This window comes from Phascolarctos cinereus, unplaced genomic scaffold, assembly GCF_003287225.1.
Source record: "Phascolarctos cinereus isolate Bilbo 61053 unplaced genomic scaffold, phaCin_HiC Scaffold_4;HRSCAF=312, whole genome shotgun sequence".
Taxonomy (NCBI): Eukaryota; Metazoa; Chordata; class Mammalia; order Diprotodontia; family Phascolarctidae; genus Phascolarctos; species Phascolarctos cinereus.
In genome coordinates, this window is record NW_027555847.1 from 161241501 (window position 1) to 161258663 (window position 17163).

Genomic DNA, 17163 nt, shown 5'->3' on the forward strand with positions numbered 1-17163 from the left:
ATTAATACCCACTATTGTAGTTTTACTATATAAAATTATATATTAAATATAACTTATAGCTGCTTCTAGGCAGCTAAGGAGCACAGTGACACAGCTAAGGATCGCTTGACTTGGAGTCAGGAAGACTTGAATTCAAATCCTGCCTTAGACACTTACAAGCTGTATGACCCTGGGCAAGTCACTTAACCTCTGTTTGCCTCAGTTTCCTCATCTGTAAAATAGGGTAACAATAGCATCTACCCCCCAGGATTGTTGTAAGGCTCAAATGAGATATTTGTGAAGTGCATAGTACAATGTCAGACACATAGTAGGCACCATATAAATGTTAGCTGTTGGTGTTGTTTTTTCTTCTGCCAAGCTGTTAATTCCCTTTCCAGTTCTTCCATAGTTCTCATTTCTTTTCCTGTTTTTTCCTCTGGTGCTTTTATTTGATTTTTTAAAGTAATTTAAAAAAATCTTTCTTCATCTCTTCTAGGAGTTCTAGTTGAACTTCTGCCCAAGCTTTGTTTTACTTTGGAGCTTTGCTTATAGATATTTTGGAGTCATTCCATTCTTTTGGAATTATGTCATAAATATCCTTGTGACCCTAATAGCATTTTTATGGTGGGATTTTTGTTTGTTTGCTCATTCCTCCAGCCTGCTTCTTGATTTCAGTCTTTGTATTGGGACCAGGCTCTGTGCAGTTCTGGAAGGAATGTTTCTGTTCTTGGGTCCTTCTGCTGCTTTCTTGGGGTATTAAGTTTTGTATTATTTCAGAATTTCAGGAACAGCCCAGACTGGGGATCTTCAGTCTTTCAGTGCTTTCAAAGTGGTCTGATCCAGGGTAGAGTTTGGTCACTCTCCTTCTAGTCTGAGCACTTTGCAAGTTCCTGACCTTGGTTTAGGTCTGACCAGCACATCTATAGTCTTGTTCCTGGTTAGAGTACCAGTGGGACCTCCTCTCCCCCCAACTTCGCCAATATCATCCATCTGCAAAGTTTTGCTAATTCAGAGTAACAAAACTACAGACTCCCCTTTATTCTGGGATTACTGCATTGGTTATTCTCTTGAAGGTTTCAAAGTAGGCTGAGAATTGGAACTCACACCCTGCTGTGTTCCTGGTGTCAGAGCACACAGCTGATATTTGCTTCTGAACCCGTTTCTTGCTTAGTACTTAGGCAGGGACCTTTGACAGCTCCTCACCATGGAACACCACCCCTTGGCAGCTGTCTTCTCCTTAGTCTGTCCTGCATATGTGCCCTAGAGCTGGGTAGCAAGCAGCAGAGCTGCTAGTGGCACCTATTCCTTTACCCTGTGTAAGGGTGGGCACCTTCATGTGGGTCTACTCGCTCTTGCCTTGTCTACAGCTTTGACTTGAATGTCATTCAGTGCCTGTGCAGGAATACTCTGTGGGGCTGTTGCTAACTAGTCTCCATTCCTGGTGACCACAGGCATCTTTGCCTGCTCTGTGTCAACTTGGGCTGGAGAAATGACTCACTGTGAATTTCTTCGTGGCTGTCACAGTCCGGACTAAATCGAGTACCTTTTCTAGATCTTTGTGGAGGAGTTGGGAGGAGAGGCAGGGAGCTTGGCTATATTTTCCCTGTTGTTCTGCCATCATGGCCCCACCTCCTCCAATCCATTTTGTACTATACTGCCAGAACAGTCTTCTTAAATTAAAATGGCCTTTTTATCATGTCATTTTCTTGTTCAAAATCTTTAAAATAAAGATTGGCTTCCCATTTTTTTATAAGATAAAAAAGGATAAACTCTATGGTATTCATTTAATTTATTCCACAAGAACTTATTAAACACTTATTATATTCCAGTCACTGTGCTAGGCTCTCGACATGCAGAGGCAAGAGTCAAAAGTCTCAAGAAGCTTACATTCTACTGGGAATCAACATGTACATAAATAAAAATAAAATACAGAGTAAATATAAATATAAAACTTATATAAATATATTATATATAACAAATATAAATATAAAGCAGATGGGGGAACAATAGTAACTGAAGAAATCAAGTAGGTCATAAGGCCTATCAGTAACAGGTGATACTTGAGGTGAATCTTGAAATAAGCCAAAAAAAAAATTTAAAAAGTTAAAATTAAGAAAGAAAGAAAGAAGCCAAGGATTCTGAGAGATGGAGGTGAAAAGGGAGAGTAGTATAGTTGTGGAAGACAGCGTGAAGACAAGAGATGAGATATTGTGTGCAGAGGGTAGCTGGTAGGCTGGTATGGCTGGAATATAGAATACATGAAGGGGACTATGTTTTCTCAGGCTGGAAATACTAGATTAAAGTTGGGTTTTTTGAAGGGCTTTAAGTCAAACAGAAGCTTGTATTTTATCCTAGAGGCATTTGGGAGACATTTATATAGTACTTTATGGTTCTAGATTGTTTTGCATATGTTATCTCATTTGATTCTAATGTAATCCTGTGAGATTATTAACAGAGTTGTGATCATACCCATTTTGCAGATAAGAAAGCAGGCAAAGAGACTGGAAAGGATTCACACAAAGTCACAGAGGTAGAGCTGGGTTTAAAACCCAAATGTGCCCTTTTTGCTGCCTTGCTTTTGAGAAGACGCTGCTTTATGGTTCACTTGATATTGTCAGAAGATAGTGGTTACATTTATCCAAGGATCTTTTATGATTTTAACATTCATGTGATAGAAATTTCACTGGAGGAAAGCCACGTATATGGCATTCTGCTCAACAGAAGATGATGCTTTTTTTATGATCAACAGACAAAAGCAGTAGGATGAATGTACACCTTTCTATCAATTATATGTTGAAGAAGCATGTGGTTAGTAGTTAGTGATCCCTTCTTGGCCATATTTTGGGGACTAATAAATATCATTCTTCCAGATATTTTGAAAATCAGTTTCCCAGTACTTTCAAAATTGTGTCACATCCAGCACAGATTTTTTTTTAAAATGTAGAATTGGTCTACTCAACCTGTTTTGCCTAGCTTCATTTTCTTTTAATATGCTGTATTGGTGCATTTTGTCATGATATCACAACAATTTCTGGGGTAGAAGCCATCCCCTCCTCTTGAATGGTATCTTATAACAAAAACAATTAAGCACAGTGATGGCATCTGGCAATGCATACAATACTCTGTCCTGGTAGTCTTCTATCTCCCTCCCAGAAGGAGGGCGGTAATTTTCATAATCTAATCTCTAAGACAATCATTATCTTTTTAAAAAATAATATTTCAGTTTCCCCAGTTACATGTAAAGACAATTTTTAGCATTCATTTTTTAAAAAAATTTTGAGTTCTAGATTTTTTTCTCTCAGTCTCTCACCTCCCCCATCCCTGAAATGGTAAGCAGTTTGTTGTAAGTTAGACATGTTCAATCAAATTATTATCCTTTAAAAAAATTTTTTTTATTATGACCTTAACAGTCATCAACAAATGTATACATTTCCATATACAAAGAACAGAAAAGAAAGATTGTGTAAGAAAGTGTACATTTCTGTAATGTACAGCTTGTTTTTTAAGTATGTTAAATTTCACATAGTGGTACTAACACTGCTCTAGTTGTCTGGCCCCTTCTGAACTTTTTTCTTCTCATTCCCATGTATCTTTACATGTCTCATTGATGCTTTTTTCTTTCTTATTTTTTGGATCACTGTCCTTACCCTATCCCTTTGCACAGGTCTCCTGCACCCTGCCACATCCTCCACCCCTGCTTCCCCACTCCACAAATAAAAGCTCTGCTTGTTAACAAATAAGTACAGTCAGGTAGTCAATGCACATTTATTAAATGCTTACTGTGTGCCAGGCACTGCACTTTCTGCATTTTCAGTGACACCAAAAGAGGCAAAAGACAGTCTTTGCTCTCAAAAAGCTTATGAGGGAGACAACCTGGAAACAGCTGTGTACAAACAAGATATAAACAGGATAAATTGGAAGACACTAGCATTAAGGGGGATAAGGAAAGGCTTCTTACAAAAAATGGGATTTAATTTGGACTTTAAGGAAGCCACGAGACAGAGATGAAAAGGGAGAGAATTCTAGGCATGGGGAACAGCCAATAAAAGTACAGTCAGGATATTGTGTATCTTTGTTCGAGGTATCATTGGATTACACAATACGCATGGGTGAATAAGGTGTAAGAAAACTGGAAAGGTAGGAGAGGGCCATGTTATGAAGAACTTTGAATGCCAAACAGGATTTTGTATTTGATCCTGTGGATGTTAGGGGAACCATGGGAGCAGACTGACTGGGGGGCATGACAGCAGTCACTTTAGGAAGATGTTTGACAGATGGAGAAGGGACTGTAGTAGAGGGAGACTTGTGGCAGATAGACCAACCAGTAGGCTATTGTGGTAGTCTAGGTGTGAGGTGATGAGGGCCTGTACCAGGATACCAGCATGGTGGCAGTGTCAGAGGAGAGAAGGTGGCAGCCAGAGATGTTACAGAGGTAAAATATACAGGACTTGGCAACAGGTTGGGTGTGGAGAGTAAGAGTGAGGAGTTGAGAATGCCACCTATGTTGTGAGCCTGGTTAATTGAAAGGCTGGTTGTAGCCTGTTTAATTCATTGTGCATCAGTTTATGTAAATTCTTCCTTATTTCTCTGAGTTCCACATATTTGTCGTGGCTTACTGCATGATAACATTCCATTTTATACATGTATATATGTACACACACACATATATATATACACACACACATATATATACACCCCAGTTTTTTTCAGCCGTTCCCTAATTGATGAGTACTCACCTTGTTTCCAGTTCTTTGCTACCACAAAGAGAGATGCTATGAATAACTTGGCATATATTATTAGACCTGTGTTTCTGCTCTGACTTCCTTGGAGCATATTCCTAATATGGTAGTCTCTGGGTCAGAGGGTTAGTTTCATTTTCTTAGATGCCATTTCTGTCTCCTCATACAATACGTTGGGGAATGAGGTGCTAAAGTCCAAATGCGATAGTTCACTGTCATTTGTGATGCAAATAAGTTGTTGTAGAAATGCTGGTAATTGGTAGCATTTTCAGATTTGTTCTCTTAGGTTCATCTATAATGATCCTTAGGTAATCTGGTCAGATCTCAGACCAAGCTTTCTGCTCAATTGTTTTCCCTTCCTCTACACTCCTATTTATGAGGCAATGCTCTTCTTAATTTTTTGCCATCCTCTTCATTAGTGTTTGTATTCCAGATTGGTATCGCTACCTTTGACTGCTATGTCTTTCCATTTGGCAAGTAGATTAGATGTTCGCTATCTGAGCTGGTTTCTGGACTTTTTGTTTTTAACCTTATTTATGTGGTGATTGCTGTATATTAATTAAACTTCCATGGGAAACGATAATCCATATCCTTCTCTTTCCCAATTCAGTTTAGTGGCATCAGTAACTTGTTTGAATATACCAGGGTATAGGTCTTTTAGTTGCTCACAGTGTCTTCTTTGTATGTTTATCCTTTCTTTTCCTGTGTTATTGATTTTTGACCTTTGCTCTAGCGAGTTGGTGGTATGACTACACATGGGCAGCTGATTCAGAAGTGACTCCCACATTAGTTATTTCCTGCTTGTCAAGGTAGTTCGTTTCACTTTTTGTGATGTTTGGTGCTTGTCTTATCCAATATTTTTTGATTCTCTTCTGGATAACAACAACAACAACAATAATAACAATAACAAATGACATTTATATAGTGCTATAAAGTTTGTAAAGTACTTTACATACATTTTTGAATGTGAGCCTTAAAACAAGCCTTTGAGGTAAAGTATTTCAGGTGTTATTATCCCTGCTTTATAGAGTAAGAAAAAGACTCAGAATTTAAGTAATTTACCCATAGCCATATAACTATTAGACTAATTCTTAGTCTAAGATTCTGTCCATTATATAATGCTGTTGGTGTATGGGTGAGAGGCTTCTAAATGGGCTATAAGCCTTCGGCTTCTTTAATTTCTTAGCCTGCAATCATATTTTCTGACTTTTTTTTTTGCTGTTTTCTCCAGTGACCACATTTACATTGAAGTCATCAAGTATCGAGGCATGTGTTGATTTGGTTTGGAGACTCTTACCATGTTTTTTCATAGGATTTCTCCTCATGCTCATCTTCTGCCATCCTGTACAACAGATGCTAAAGCATAAATTGCAATTATTTTCAAGTTAGTCTTCTTGCATATGCTTATTATGAGAACTGCAATACAAGATGACTAAGTGTCCTGTGAAATGATGTTTCTTATTACCTTTCTGTACATAATAAAACCAAGTTCCCTCTTCTTGAAGAAGAACCTGTAAGTCTTCCTTCCGGTACCTTTCTTACATCTTGTTTTATTTATAACGAGAATGACTATGTTTATATAAGTCAGTGTCTCTAGTTATATATTGACTCACTGATTGTTGGACAAGAATCTCACAATTAGGCCACCAGTAGTTAAGTTAATTTTACAGATGCTCTAAAAACAGTGCTGTTTTATACCCTTGCCTCATTTTCTGCCACTCTGACAGTGTTGCTCCAGAAGAAGGGGTCTGTCTACATAATATTGATGGGATTTTATGGTATTTTTCTTTGTTCTTTGGGTTTCCTTGGCCAAATAATTCATCCCCTTATGGTCAATTTGTTACCAGAACCATATTCAAAATTTTGCCTGTATGGTAGAACCTGCAAGAGCTTGTGATCTGTTGGCATAGCCTTTCAGAACCCAGGGTCACTTGCATTTCATGATGAGATGTTGGACTTTAATTTGAAATTGTCTTCACCTCCTTCCTTCTTATCTCTAGGCTTTTCAGTAGCTCCTATTAAAAAGTTACAAGGTTGAAGCCAGCCCTATGGCAAAATCTGCACATTATTGATGTAGAATGACTTGATGTATTATACTGGAAGCTCTGGAAATCAGCTATTTCTTGTGGTAAATGAAACTCTATCTTTGGTTCACTCCATTTGGTTTCTTCCCAAGAGTACTGAGAAGCCTAGCTCCATGTAAGTTCGAGATGGGGTAAAGTTTTTGGTTTGGAACGGTCTCAGAGTTTCCTTAATTTTCATGATCTCTTCTGGCTTTCTCATATTTCCTGTCTTCCAAATCTCAAGAGGGCGGCACATAAACAGGGAATCTGAAAAGTGATTCATTGAAAGAGAGTCTGTTCCAGGAGAAAGAAGACTATGGGCTTTTTTTTTTTTTAAGGGAAGGTGGGAGTTAGGGAGAGGCAGACTACAGAAAAGGTAGTTTCAGATGGAAGAGTTCCAGGGATGATCAGAGTAATACATTGCATTTGTGCAGCACTTGATGTTTTCCAAAGACTTTTCCAGCCAGCATATAATTTGATGCTCACAATAGCTTTGTGATATAAGCAGGGCAGGGATTATTGGCACCATTTTAGAGGTCAGGAAACTGAGTGATTATTGTAAGAGCATAAACAGATTGATGGTGGAGCCAGAACCTAGTCTCTTGACTATGTCATGAGTGGATGACTTTAGTGGACAGAAGCATAGCATTATGGGATTTAGAGCTGGAAGAAACCTTAGAGATTATCTAGCCTAACTCCCTCATTAGACGGATGAGGAAATCAAGGCCCAAAATGTGGTTAAGTTGCCCAAAAGATTGGCTTGCCCTAAGAATTGAACCCAGGTTTTCTAACTCCAAATCTGGTATTCATTTTAGAAACACAGATTGGGGGAGGGGAGCCACAATGGGTGTCTACTTTCTTGGCTCTTTATTGTGTACTGAATTGCCTTAGATTTGAGTAGTGTATGTCTGTGCCAAACTAACAAAAGCTTTGAACTGAGTTTTTCTACTCTTTATATTTTATCCAAAGCTACCAGGATAAGAGACTTTTTTGTTCTCACTATTCTCTTCCCTCCCTCCCCCTCAAGTGTATGAATGTTGATTGATCTTACTAATTACCTTCCTAAAGTTACTGCTCTTCTAAAGACTTGATGCAGTGTGTTAATTGCTCAGATATGTGCCCTTTAAATGCTATGTGATTAAGTACAGGAAGCTGAAGTTAATGTGATGTTAGATTGCTCATTTAAATGCCAGAGTCAGGACAAGTGAAAGTGAAGGTTCAACTAGTGAACTCGCCTACACTGCCTAAATTTCCAGTTACTGGTAGTTTGAGTGTTGGAGTGAGATCTCCTAATGTAGCTTGTTTCCATAGTGCCTGACTTCTGGTTTTTGCAGAACCAGTTTGCAGGGTATGGCTTTACCTGTATGTTTTTCTTTGTCTACGTATTTGTGTACACAAAATCTCAGAAACACTGTATGTTTTTTGCTATGTATTTTAATTTATATAGGCATATTTTTCATGATTTCACTCCTACCTTAGATTGCTTTTTTCCTGGCTTCTTTGTTTGCTCTGTGTTCTTGTTTAGGTTTTTCATTTGCATGATATTTGGGGGTACTGTATTCCATCTGTTGACTGCCTGCTATTTAAAGAGGTATTTACTTTTAGTAGCCCTAAAATGACTTTCCACCTTGCAAGAAGAACACAACTAAGTCTTGATATTCTCAGATTTGTTAGAATTTGTTCAAGTTTTCTTGTATTTCTGTAAGTCCTAAGTATAATTTGGTAAGCTAATTCCCAGGTATTTAATGAATTTTGTATTTATTTTGAATGGAATTTCTCATACTATAAGTCATACTTATTTTTGTTAATATAGCATAGAAATGCTGTGAAGTTATTTTGTATCCTTCATTTTATTAGTGGTATTAATCACCTTATTTAGTTTCTTTGTTGATTCCTTGGAGTCGTCTGCAGAGAGGGCTGATTTTGTTCTTTCTTTTCCATTGTTTATATCTTTAATTTTGTCATATTATTGTTATAGCTAGCATTTCTAGAATTGTCAAAGAGTAACAGGGACAAGAGGCAAGCTCTGGTAAACTTAATTATCATCTCTAAACAGAAGGCTCCCAGATCTGTATATTCAACTCCCATCTCTCTCCTGAGCTTCAGTCCAGTATTACCACCTACTTATTAGACATTTCAGATTGGATGTTCCATAGGCACCTTAAACTCAGCATGTCCCAAAAAAATTCATTGTCTTTCCCTTAAAACTTACCCCTTTTTCCAAACTTCCCTATTTCTGTCATGGATACCCCCAGGTTCATCAGCCTTGGTGTCCTCCTCAACTCACCGCACATATCAAGTCAGTTGCACAATTACTCTTGCATCCACCCCCTTCTCCGGTTCAGGCCACCTTCCTAACCTTTTGCCTGGACTTGAAATACTCTCTTTATCAATATCCCGGCCTCAAGTTTCTTGTTACTTTAATCCATCCTTCACACAGCTGCCATGGTGATTTTCCCAAGGCACAGAGTTTGACTATGTCATTCTCCTCAGAAGCATTAGTGGCTCCCTGTTATCTCTAAGATCAAATATAAACTCTTGTTAGGCATTTAAAGCTCTTCACAGCCCATCCCCAACCTACTTTTCCAGCATTATTACACATTATTTCTCTTCACATTCACTATATTCAAATGAAACTGACCTTTTCGATGTCCCTCCAACACAACACTCCATTTCCCATCTCTGTGTCTTTACAAGAGATGCCCTGATAAAAGACAAACTAGAGGAAGTCCATTTCATTTCTGTCTTTGTGTTCCTAGCACTTAGCACAATGCGTGGTACATAGTACATGCTTAATAAAAGTTTGTTGATTGACTGATATACCAATTGAAGGTCTAACTAGAACCTAACATACTACTTCCTTAGCGTGTGCTTTTGTATATTATGCCCACTAATGACTTTGTTTTAAACTTAGTTACTTTTTTTTTTTGGCTAGGCAGTGGGGTTAAGTGACTTGCCCAGGGTCACACAGCTAGTGTTATGTGTCTGAGGTCGGATTTGAACTCAGGTCCTCCTGAATCCAGGGCCAGTGCTCTATCCACTGTGCCACCTAGCTGCCATAGTTACTTTTCTTAGATACGGTAATCTCTCTAGGATAGAGGCAATGTTCTCCGTATCCAGTCCACGATATCTATTGTAAGAATCTAATAAAATGGTCATTTATCATGATGATAACTTAGGGTGTCATCTGGGGGTTTGTGTTATTGCTATTAATGGAGATCAGATTCCTTATTTAGTTTGTGTTTCAGAGGTTATGATTAGAAATAAAATGGAAATCTTATGTATGTTAAACAGTCCTATTGCATTCCTGAGCTTTCATTGTAAGAATCAAAGTAGCTCAATTAACCCATTTCTTTTACTCACTTCCCTCTTAGGCAGTCATGCTACATTTCCCTTCTTGTTTTGCTTTCTCCTTTTAAAATAATGTCAACCTTTCATTTAATTTGTCTAATCTTCCCACTGAAAGGAATGAATCTTGACATGTTTCTCTTTCTTTCCACCTGTAGTTGAACTTTGATCTGGACCGGGGTATATTCCCAGTAGTGATCCAGGCTGTTGTAGATGAAGGAGATGGTAAGAAATATTTTTAAAAATTCACTCCTCTTTTAAGTAAGTCACTTTCTAAGTGCAGTCTCCTCAGGAAAGAATTTACTGCTTCAGGTTTCCCCAAAACAATGATACTTTTTATCCCCAAAGGAAGCAAAGTGAGTTTTATAAGCCTCTTTTTGCTATTTTTTGCATTAGAGTTGTATATTTTTCTTTTTCATGGACAGCTTAATTTATATAGGAAACTAGTTAAGATGAATAGATTTGCATTTTGAAGTTTTGAATTACATTAACCAGGCAATCAGAGAGAAAGAAGAGGCAACGTGGCCAAGAAACTTGTCCAGGGTAAATAACATATGGAAGACCTGAGTTTAAGTCCTGAGTCTGATGCCCTGTGATTGTAGGCAAGTCACTTAATCTCCCAGTGTCCTAGGTAATTCTCTAAGTCTGTGAGATACAGAGCTGGTGCTGATCTGCATTAGTAGAAGGAGTTTCTTTACAGAAAGTTTCTTGTGCTGATGAAATCACATATTTAGACCCCCCCAAAAAAAAATCTCATACAATATTATTCCCTTTGGAAATTGGTACATATCAGATTTTTTTTTCTTCTGACCAATATTTTTGAGGATATTTCTGCCTTGTGGGTGTAAATCTTAAGTGGAGGCAGCAGTTCCCCCAAACCTTAGGGTAAGAATCTTGAACCCAGCTTAACAGCCCAAGGTAGTACTGTTGTCAGTTCTTGTCCGTGATATTTGGTAAACTACCTCTGGGCTGAATCGCAGGATCCCATATTCCCTGACTCCCAGAGTAACAGTCATGTATTTGTATCAGCAGGACCTGCCAAAAATTTCCCTTCATGAGCAGAGTGAGGTAACAGATGTAGTGTCAGCCACGGGCAGTTATGTGTAAGCAGCCTTGGAGGACAGGTGAGGTTTGATCATTGGAGAGGGACTAGTAGAACACTGTGGGGGAAGGGGTCCCGAACCATGCCAGACCCACAATAGACTCAGCTCCTGGTCTGAGAACTTAGAAAGTGACAAACCTTAAAAGATGAGGGTGTGGAGAGTGGGAAAGATGAAGAACAGCCTTTTATGCAATGGGAAACTAATCTGGTGCTTATCATATTCCTGGATAGAATTGGACTGATGCCAACTATGACTTCTCTCTTTTTCCTCTTGGTAGTTGTGGAAGTGACTGGTCATGCCCATGTGCTATTAGCTGCTTTTGAGAAGGTAAGTGTTGTCCTACTAACCTTATATTTCCATTGCCCGGGGGCTGTTAGTATATAGTAGGCATTTAATAAATGTTTGTTGAAAAAAAAATATTTGTTGAATTCAAGGAGTGACCTTTGGTTAAATTTAGAGAAAGGTCTGGAGTAGATGGGCCTGGGGCGAGAGGATAGGCAGCTATCCATCAATAAGCATTTATTAAGCTCCTATCATGGGCAAGGTACTGAGCTAGATACTGGGGAAACAAAGACAAAAGTGATACAGTCTCTTTGCTTTCAAGGAGCTTATGTAGGGGAAGACAACATGTACACAGGTAATTTTGGGAGAGGAAGAGGAGGCACTAGGAGCTGATGATATTGGGAAAGGCTTCATAGGTAGGAGGGGATATTTGAGCTAAGCTTTGCAGGAAACTACAAATTCTAAAAAGGGGGAGGTGAGGAGAGGCTACATTCCAGGTGTGATGGAAAAGACATATGAAGGACAGTAAGAAAGTCGTTTGACTGGCCCAAATAGTGTGCGAAGGGTAGTGATATATAATAAAGCTGGAAGAGTAGGTTGGGGCCTGGTTGTAAAGGGCTTTAAAAACTAAATAAAAGAGTTTGATCTTAAAGGCAGTAGGGAGCCACTGGAGTTCATTGAGTAGGAGACTGATGTGGAAATAAGAAAAATAACTTTGGCAGCTCTATGGAGGGTGGATTGGAGATGGGGAGAGACCTGAGGCATGGAGACCAGTTTGGTGGATAATATGGTGGTCAAAGCAGGAGATGATGAGGGCCTAAACTAGAGCACTAGCCATGAAGTAGATAGAAGGGGATGGATGTAAGAGACATTTCAGAGATAGAATTATCAGGACCTGGCAGCTGATTGGATGCATGTGGTAAAGGAGAACAGGAAGTCAAGGATAAGTTCCAGGTTGTGAACGATAGGGGTGCCTTAAATAGATATAGAGGAATTCAGCAAAGGGCTGTCTTTGGGCAAAAATATACCAAGTTCCATTGTAGATATGTAGTCTACATATGTAGACTACCCCTGTAGGAATTTAAAATTTAAGGGCATATGTATGGGATCACAGAGCTGAATGAAAACATAACAGCAGGCCAGGAAGTATTTGTGTTTTGTGTATTTTAGATGTGGGAAGCCAGAGAAAGGGAGAAAGTTCAGGTAAGTACATACATAATTAGAAGAGAAATTCATGGAAAGCCATCCTCTGAATTGAGCATGGCTTTTACGTCGTCCATCTAAAAAGGCTTTGCAGAAGAAGTAGATTTTCAGAAGCTGTTTGAATGATTAGAAAAAGATACTGCTTAGTACATTTCAAATCGGAATGACGTGTGGTCCTGCTTTGGCGAAGGCTCAGAGGCATTATTCTTGTTGCAGAGACAATAAGCCAGTCTGAATGGCAAGAATGGTGTTTACAGAATATATTTTTAAAGGAATGTAGTTTTGTTATTTGCAAGTACTATGTATACATAAGTATTTGCAATGACAAATTTTTTCTACCTTAACTTGGAAAACATCATGTTCCTACACTATCAATCCCTTTCTGAATTGTGTTTGCTATATCACTAGGAATCCTTTTATAGTTTGGCTTTGCTAATGGCAAATGCCCCCATTATCCAAGCCAGGTGCTTTTGAGAAAGTTGTAGTTGCTTAGCAACAGAGATTGAATTGCCAGGCATGGTAGGTCATTTTCTATCCATTATTTCCCATCCATTTATTAAGCAAACACAGAACCTGGATAGGTACCTCTCTTTACAGTGACCCTTCTAGGACCTCTATGATGGACTCCCTGTGTGTTTGAAAATGGGCCTCTAAATCACTTTCAGTATTACATAGTACTAAGACCTTATACTTGTTTTGTACTTTCACATACACTGTCTCATGTTGATCTTTGTAACTGCCTTATGTGGAAAGCAAGAAAGATATTATTATTTCCATTTTATAGATGAAGAAACAGAGAATTAAAGATATTGAGTGTTTTTGCCCATGGTCACAACTTGGACAGAACTATCACTAGAACCCAGGCCTTCTGAACCTAGGCCAATGTGTTTTCCATTGTAGCAAATTGCGTTTTTTTTGTTTTGTTTTGTTTTTCAGTACTATGGTGGGGATAGATTTGTTTTTGTGTTATGCATTGTCACCTTTTCTCCCCATGAAAGGAGGATGAAGGCTTTACAAGACATGTGGCTGGGGTCAAGAGGTTTTTGTTGTTGTTCATTAGTGTCCGACTCTTTGTCATGGACCATACTATCTCTGGAGTTTTCTTGGCTAAGATACTGGAGCCATTTCCTTACCATTTCCTTCTCCAGTGGATTAAAGCAATCAGAGATAAAGTGACTTGCCCAAGGTCACACAGCTAGTAAGTGTCTGAGGCTGGAGTTTAACTCGGGTCTTCTGACTTCAGGCCTAGCATCCTGTTCACTGAGCCACCTAGCTACCTCAAGAGGTTTAGTCTTTGGGTAAAGCAAATCGCTAATGTAGGGATAGAACCTCAGCCCCCTATATATGATAATTATTGACTGATCTCATCAGCAGAGTTGGAGGAGCAAATGATAAATATTTACACTTCCATATTCACTTATCACAGTAGATGAAATACTTCTGACCTTCTCAAGATTTCTGCATTGTTTTAAAACACATTGTGACATTACTTTAATTTCAGAGTCAGGTATCTAGAATCCAGTAGCCTTTACTAAACTCTTAAGTGCATGGTTTAAATTAACTGAAGAATTAATTGGAGATTTCACAAAGTTAGTACCTTGCTTTGTCCTTAACCCAAATAAAACCTCTGTTTTTCCAGTACTTCCAAACACAGCCTAATCTCTATTCATCTTCACTCAGAAATCTCCTTGTGTTTTTAAGTGTATTTCATTTGTGTCCACAGCTAGATTGTAAGTTCCTTAAGAGTAGCAACTAAGCCTTCACATTTTGTCTTCCACAGAGCTTAGCACAGTGCCCTTTTACACAGCAGTCACTCAATGTTACTGACTCAGTGACCATTCTTGGTGAATTAGAGAAAAGGCCAAGAAATGTTCTCAGTCACGTTGGGGAAAAAAGAAAAATATTTGGTCCCTTTTCTGAAAGTTCCCCCAGAAAAACATCACCAAAAAAAATGACTATAGTTGACCTGAAATATATTAGCTTATCCATTTACAGATCTTTTCTCCCCTACAGCATGTTGACGGCAGCTTCTCTGTGAAACCTTTAAAACAGAAGCAGATTGTAAGTGTTATCTTTTTTTTTAATTTAAAAATTTTTTAATATTGTAAATGTATTTGACTAAAAAAAAATAATCCATATTTACTAATGTTCTTGAGCCATAGTATCTTTTTTTGCCTAAATTTCTATAGTGAGTTAAATGTCCATAAAAGGAGATGGAGGGCACAAGTTCCTCTTCTGTTACTGTTCCTATTATAGAGGTTCACAGATACTGAAACTACGAATCGCAGATATCGTGGTGTTGCTTACCCACAGACATGTTGCAATTGAGAGTAGAAAAGATGAAACCATGTGGAAGAAGTGGGTTTCATAATCCTAGCCAAATGGACCAAACCCAGCATTTTCCAGAGGAAACTGGACAGTCATCTTTACTAAAGTCAACAGTTCCTGTGGAACTGGCTCTGATCTTTGAAGCCTGAAGCTGTGTTTTCTATCCTCTGGCAGGTTCCCCTACCTTGTCTCAGGAGGCTCTTAGGCCAGGAGGACTGTCATAAAGCAAGCTTTTTCTGGTGATGGCCAGCTTTAAGGGTCTAGGAAAGAGTTCATTTAAGTTAAGCCCCCTTTGATTCACATATTTCAATTTTTACAAATTCAGATGCCATTGAAAAGTGATTTTAACAAAATTGGAGCTCTTAATAAAGTAAGCAGAACCAGAACAACTGTGACTGTAGCAATATAAATGAAAAGATTACTAAAAATAAGCCCAAGTCTGAATTTAATGAAACTAACCTGTTTCTTCTTTGCAGAGAGGTGGGGAACTCCTAGGGCAGAGTGTTATTGTCAGATGCAGTCACTGTGTAAAATGTTTTTGCTTAACTCTTTTTCTTTGCTGTAAGCAGAATTCAGTATAAGTGGGGAGGAAAAGTGAGGAGAAAGTATTTCCAGAAGCAATTGTGATATAAAAACAAATATATCTATAAAATGTATTTTTTAAAAATTATTTGTGGAAAGGAGCAGGATCTGTGATTTCACTGCTAGAGGCAACTTCTAATGAGGAAACTGCCTCTATTAATATATGTCAGACGCTCTATAAATTCTAATCTCAGAGAGTTGCCTGGGATGAATCATAGCTAGAATCAGAGATAGGACTCAAACCCAGGACTTCCTCTTAGGGCCAGCTCTCTATCTATGCCACTCTGCTTCTCAATACACTTTTATTTCTTTTTTAAAGCAGATTATAAAAAGTATGCTTCCAGTACTTCCATTATTAAAAGACACTTAATGACTGACTTTATTGCATTTGGCAACTGGTTATTTGTAGGAGCCCAGTTTCCCACTATCACTTCAGCTCCAGAATAGTAATGGAAAAGTATTCTTTTGGAAAAAAACAAGGTCGGGGTAGGTATAGAAGACACATACCCACAATGCCTAGGAAATGAAGGCTTTGTCAGAGGTGCTGAGGTAGAGGATTCCAGAAATTCTGGAAGGCAGAGAAAGGAAAAGAAAAGCAAAAACTGGAGTTGTACCAAAGGAGCTTTTATATTTTAAATTGGAGTTTGGCAGTAAGGCTCAGCAAAGATGCAAGGAGAAATCAGAAAGGTCTGGGGGAGCATAGAACTACAGAAACAGTCTCAGATTTCAGAAATAATTTTTAAAAGTGGTCATTGTGAAAAGTATAAATCAAAGATGATTGGTATATATTTAGAATGGGCTTTCTATTCTTTTAAAAATTTTATGGATATCTTTTGTTTTATTACATCACTTGATTTCCCAATATTTCCCTCTCCTCTTCCCTATCCAGAGAGTTATTCTCTACAATAAAGAAAAAAGAAAAAAAGGGGGGGGAGCAGTTCATCAAAACTAACACATCAGCCAAGTCCAGTAATGTATGAGTGAATGAAAAATATCATGTAAATGCTTGTTACGTGGCAATCAGTGTTTACTAATCGTGGAGATACAAATACTAAAACAAAACAGTCTCTACTCTTAAAGAATTTAATATTTTATGAGAGGAAGACAAAACATACAAGGAAATGAGTGGTGTCCAGGGAAGAATATTTTACTTTGTGGAGTTACAAAGAGAGTGAGAGGAGCTTATAGAGGGGAGTCAGTTGTTAGGTCGAGTTGTCTGTCGGACAACTGTAAGGAATTGTCTATGAGAAAATGGCCAATGTGAACAGTTAGATGGAATCTCAAGCTGTGTTCCACATCTGTAAGTACTCCATCTCTTAAGACATGTAGGGGAATGCATTTTTATATCTCTTCTTTGGTGCTAAGCATGGTCATTATAATTATACAGGATTCTTAGATTTTTTTTTGTTATTTCCATTTCCATTGTTGTAATTGTGCTGTATTTTCTTTTTCTAGTTCTGCTTATTTCATTTTGCATCAGTTCATATAAGTCAAATTTCCCATACCTCCTTATATTCTTTATTCTTTTACATTTCT

At 38.1% G+C, this 17163-nt stretch overlaps 1 protein-coding gene across 5 annotated transcripts in view; it reads left to right on the forward strand.

Moving 5' to 3' along the window:
- Positions 1 to 17163, forward strand: part of MGRN1 (mahogunin ring finger 1) — a 112773-nt gene that overhangs the window by 54231 nt on the left and 41379 nt on the right. For all 5 annotated transcript variants that reach the window (XM_020978597.2, XM_020978595.2, XM_020978598.2 and 2 more), the window contains exons 6-8: positions 10288 to 10354; positions 11510 to 11559; positions 14731 to 14778. In XM_020978597.2, the coding sequence (XP_020834256.1) occupies positions 10288 to 10354; positions 11510 to 11559; positions 14731 to 14778 (165 nt within the window). The remainder of the gene's footprint in view (positions 1 to 10287; positions 10355 to 11509; positions 11560 to 14730; positions 14779 to 17163) is intronic.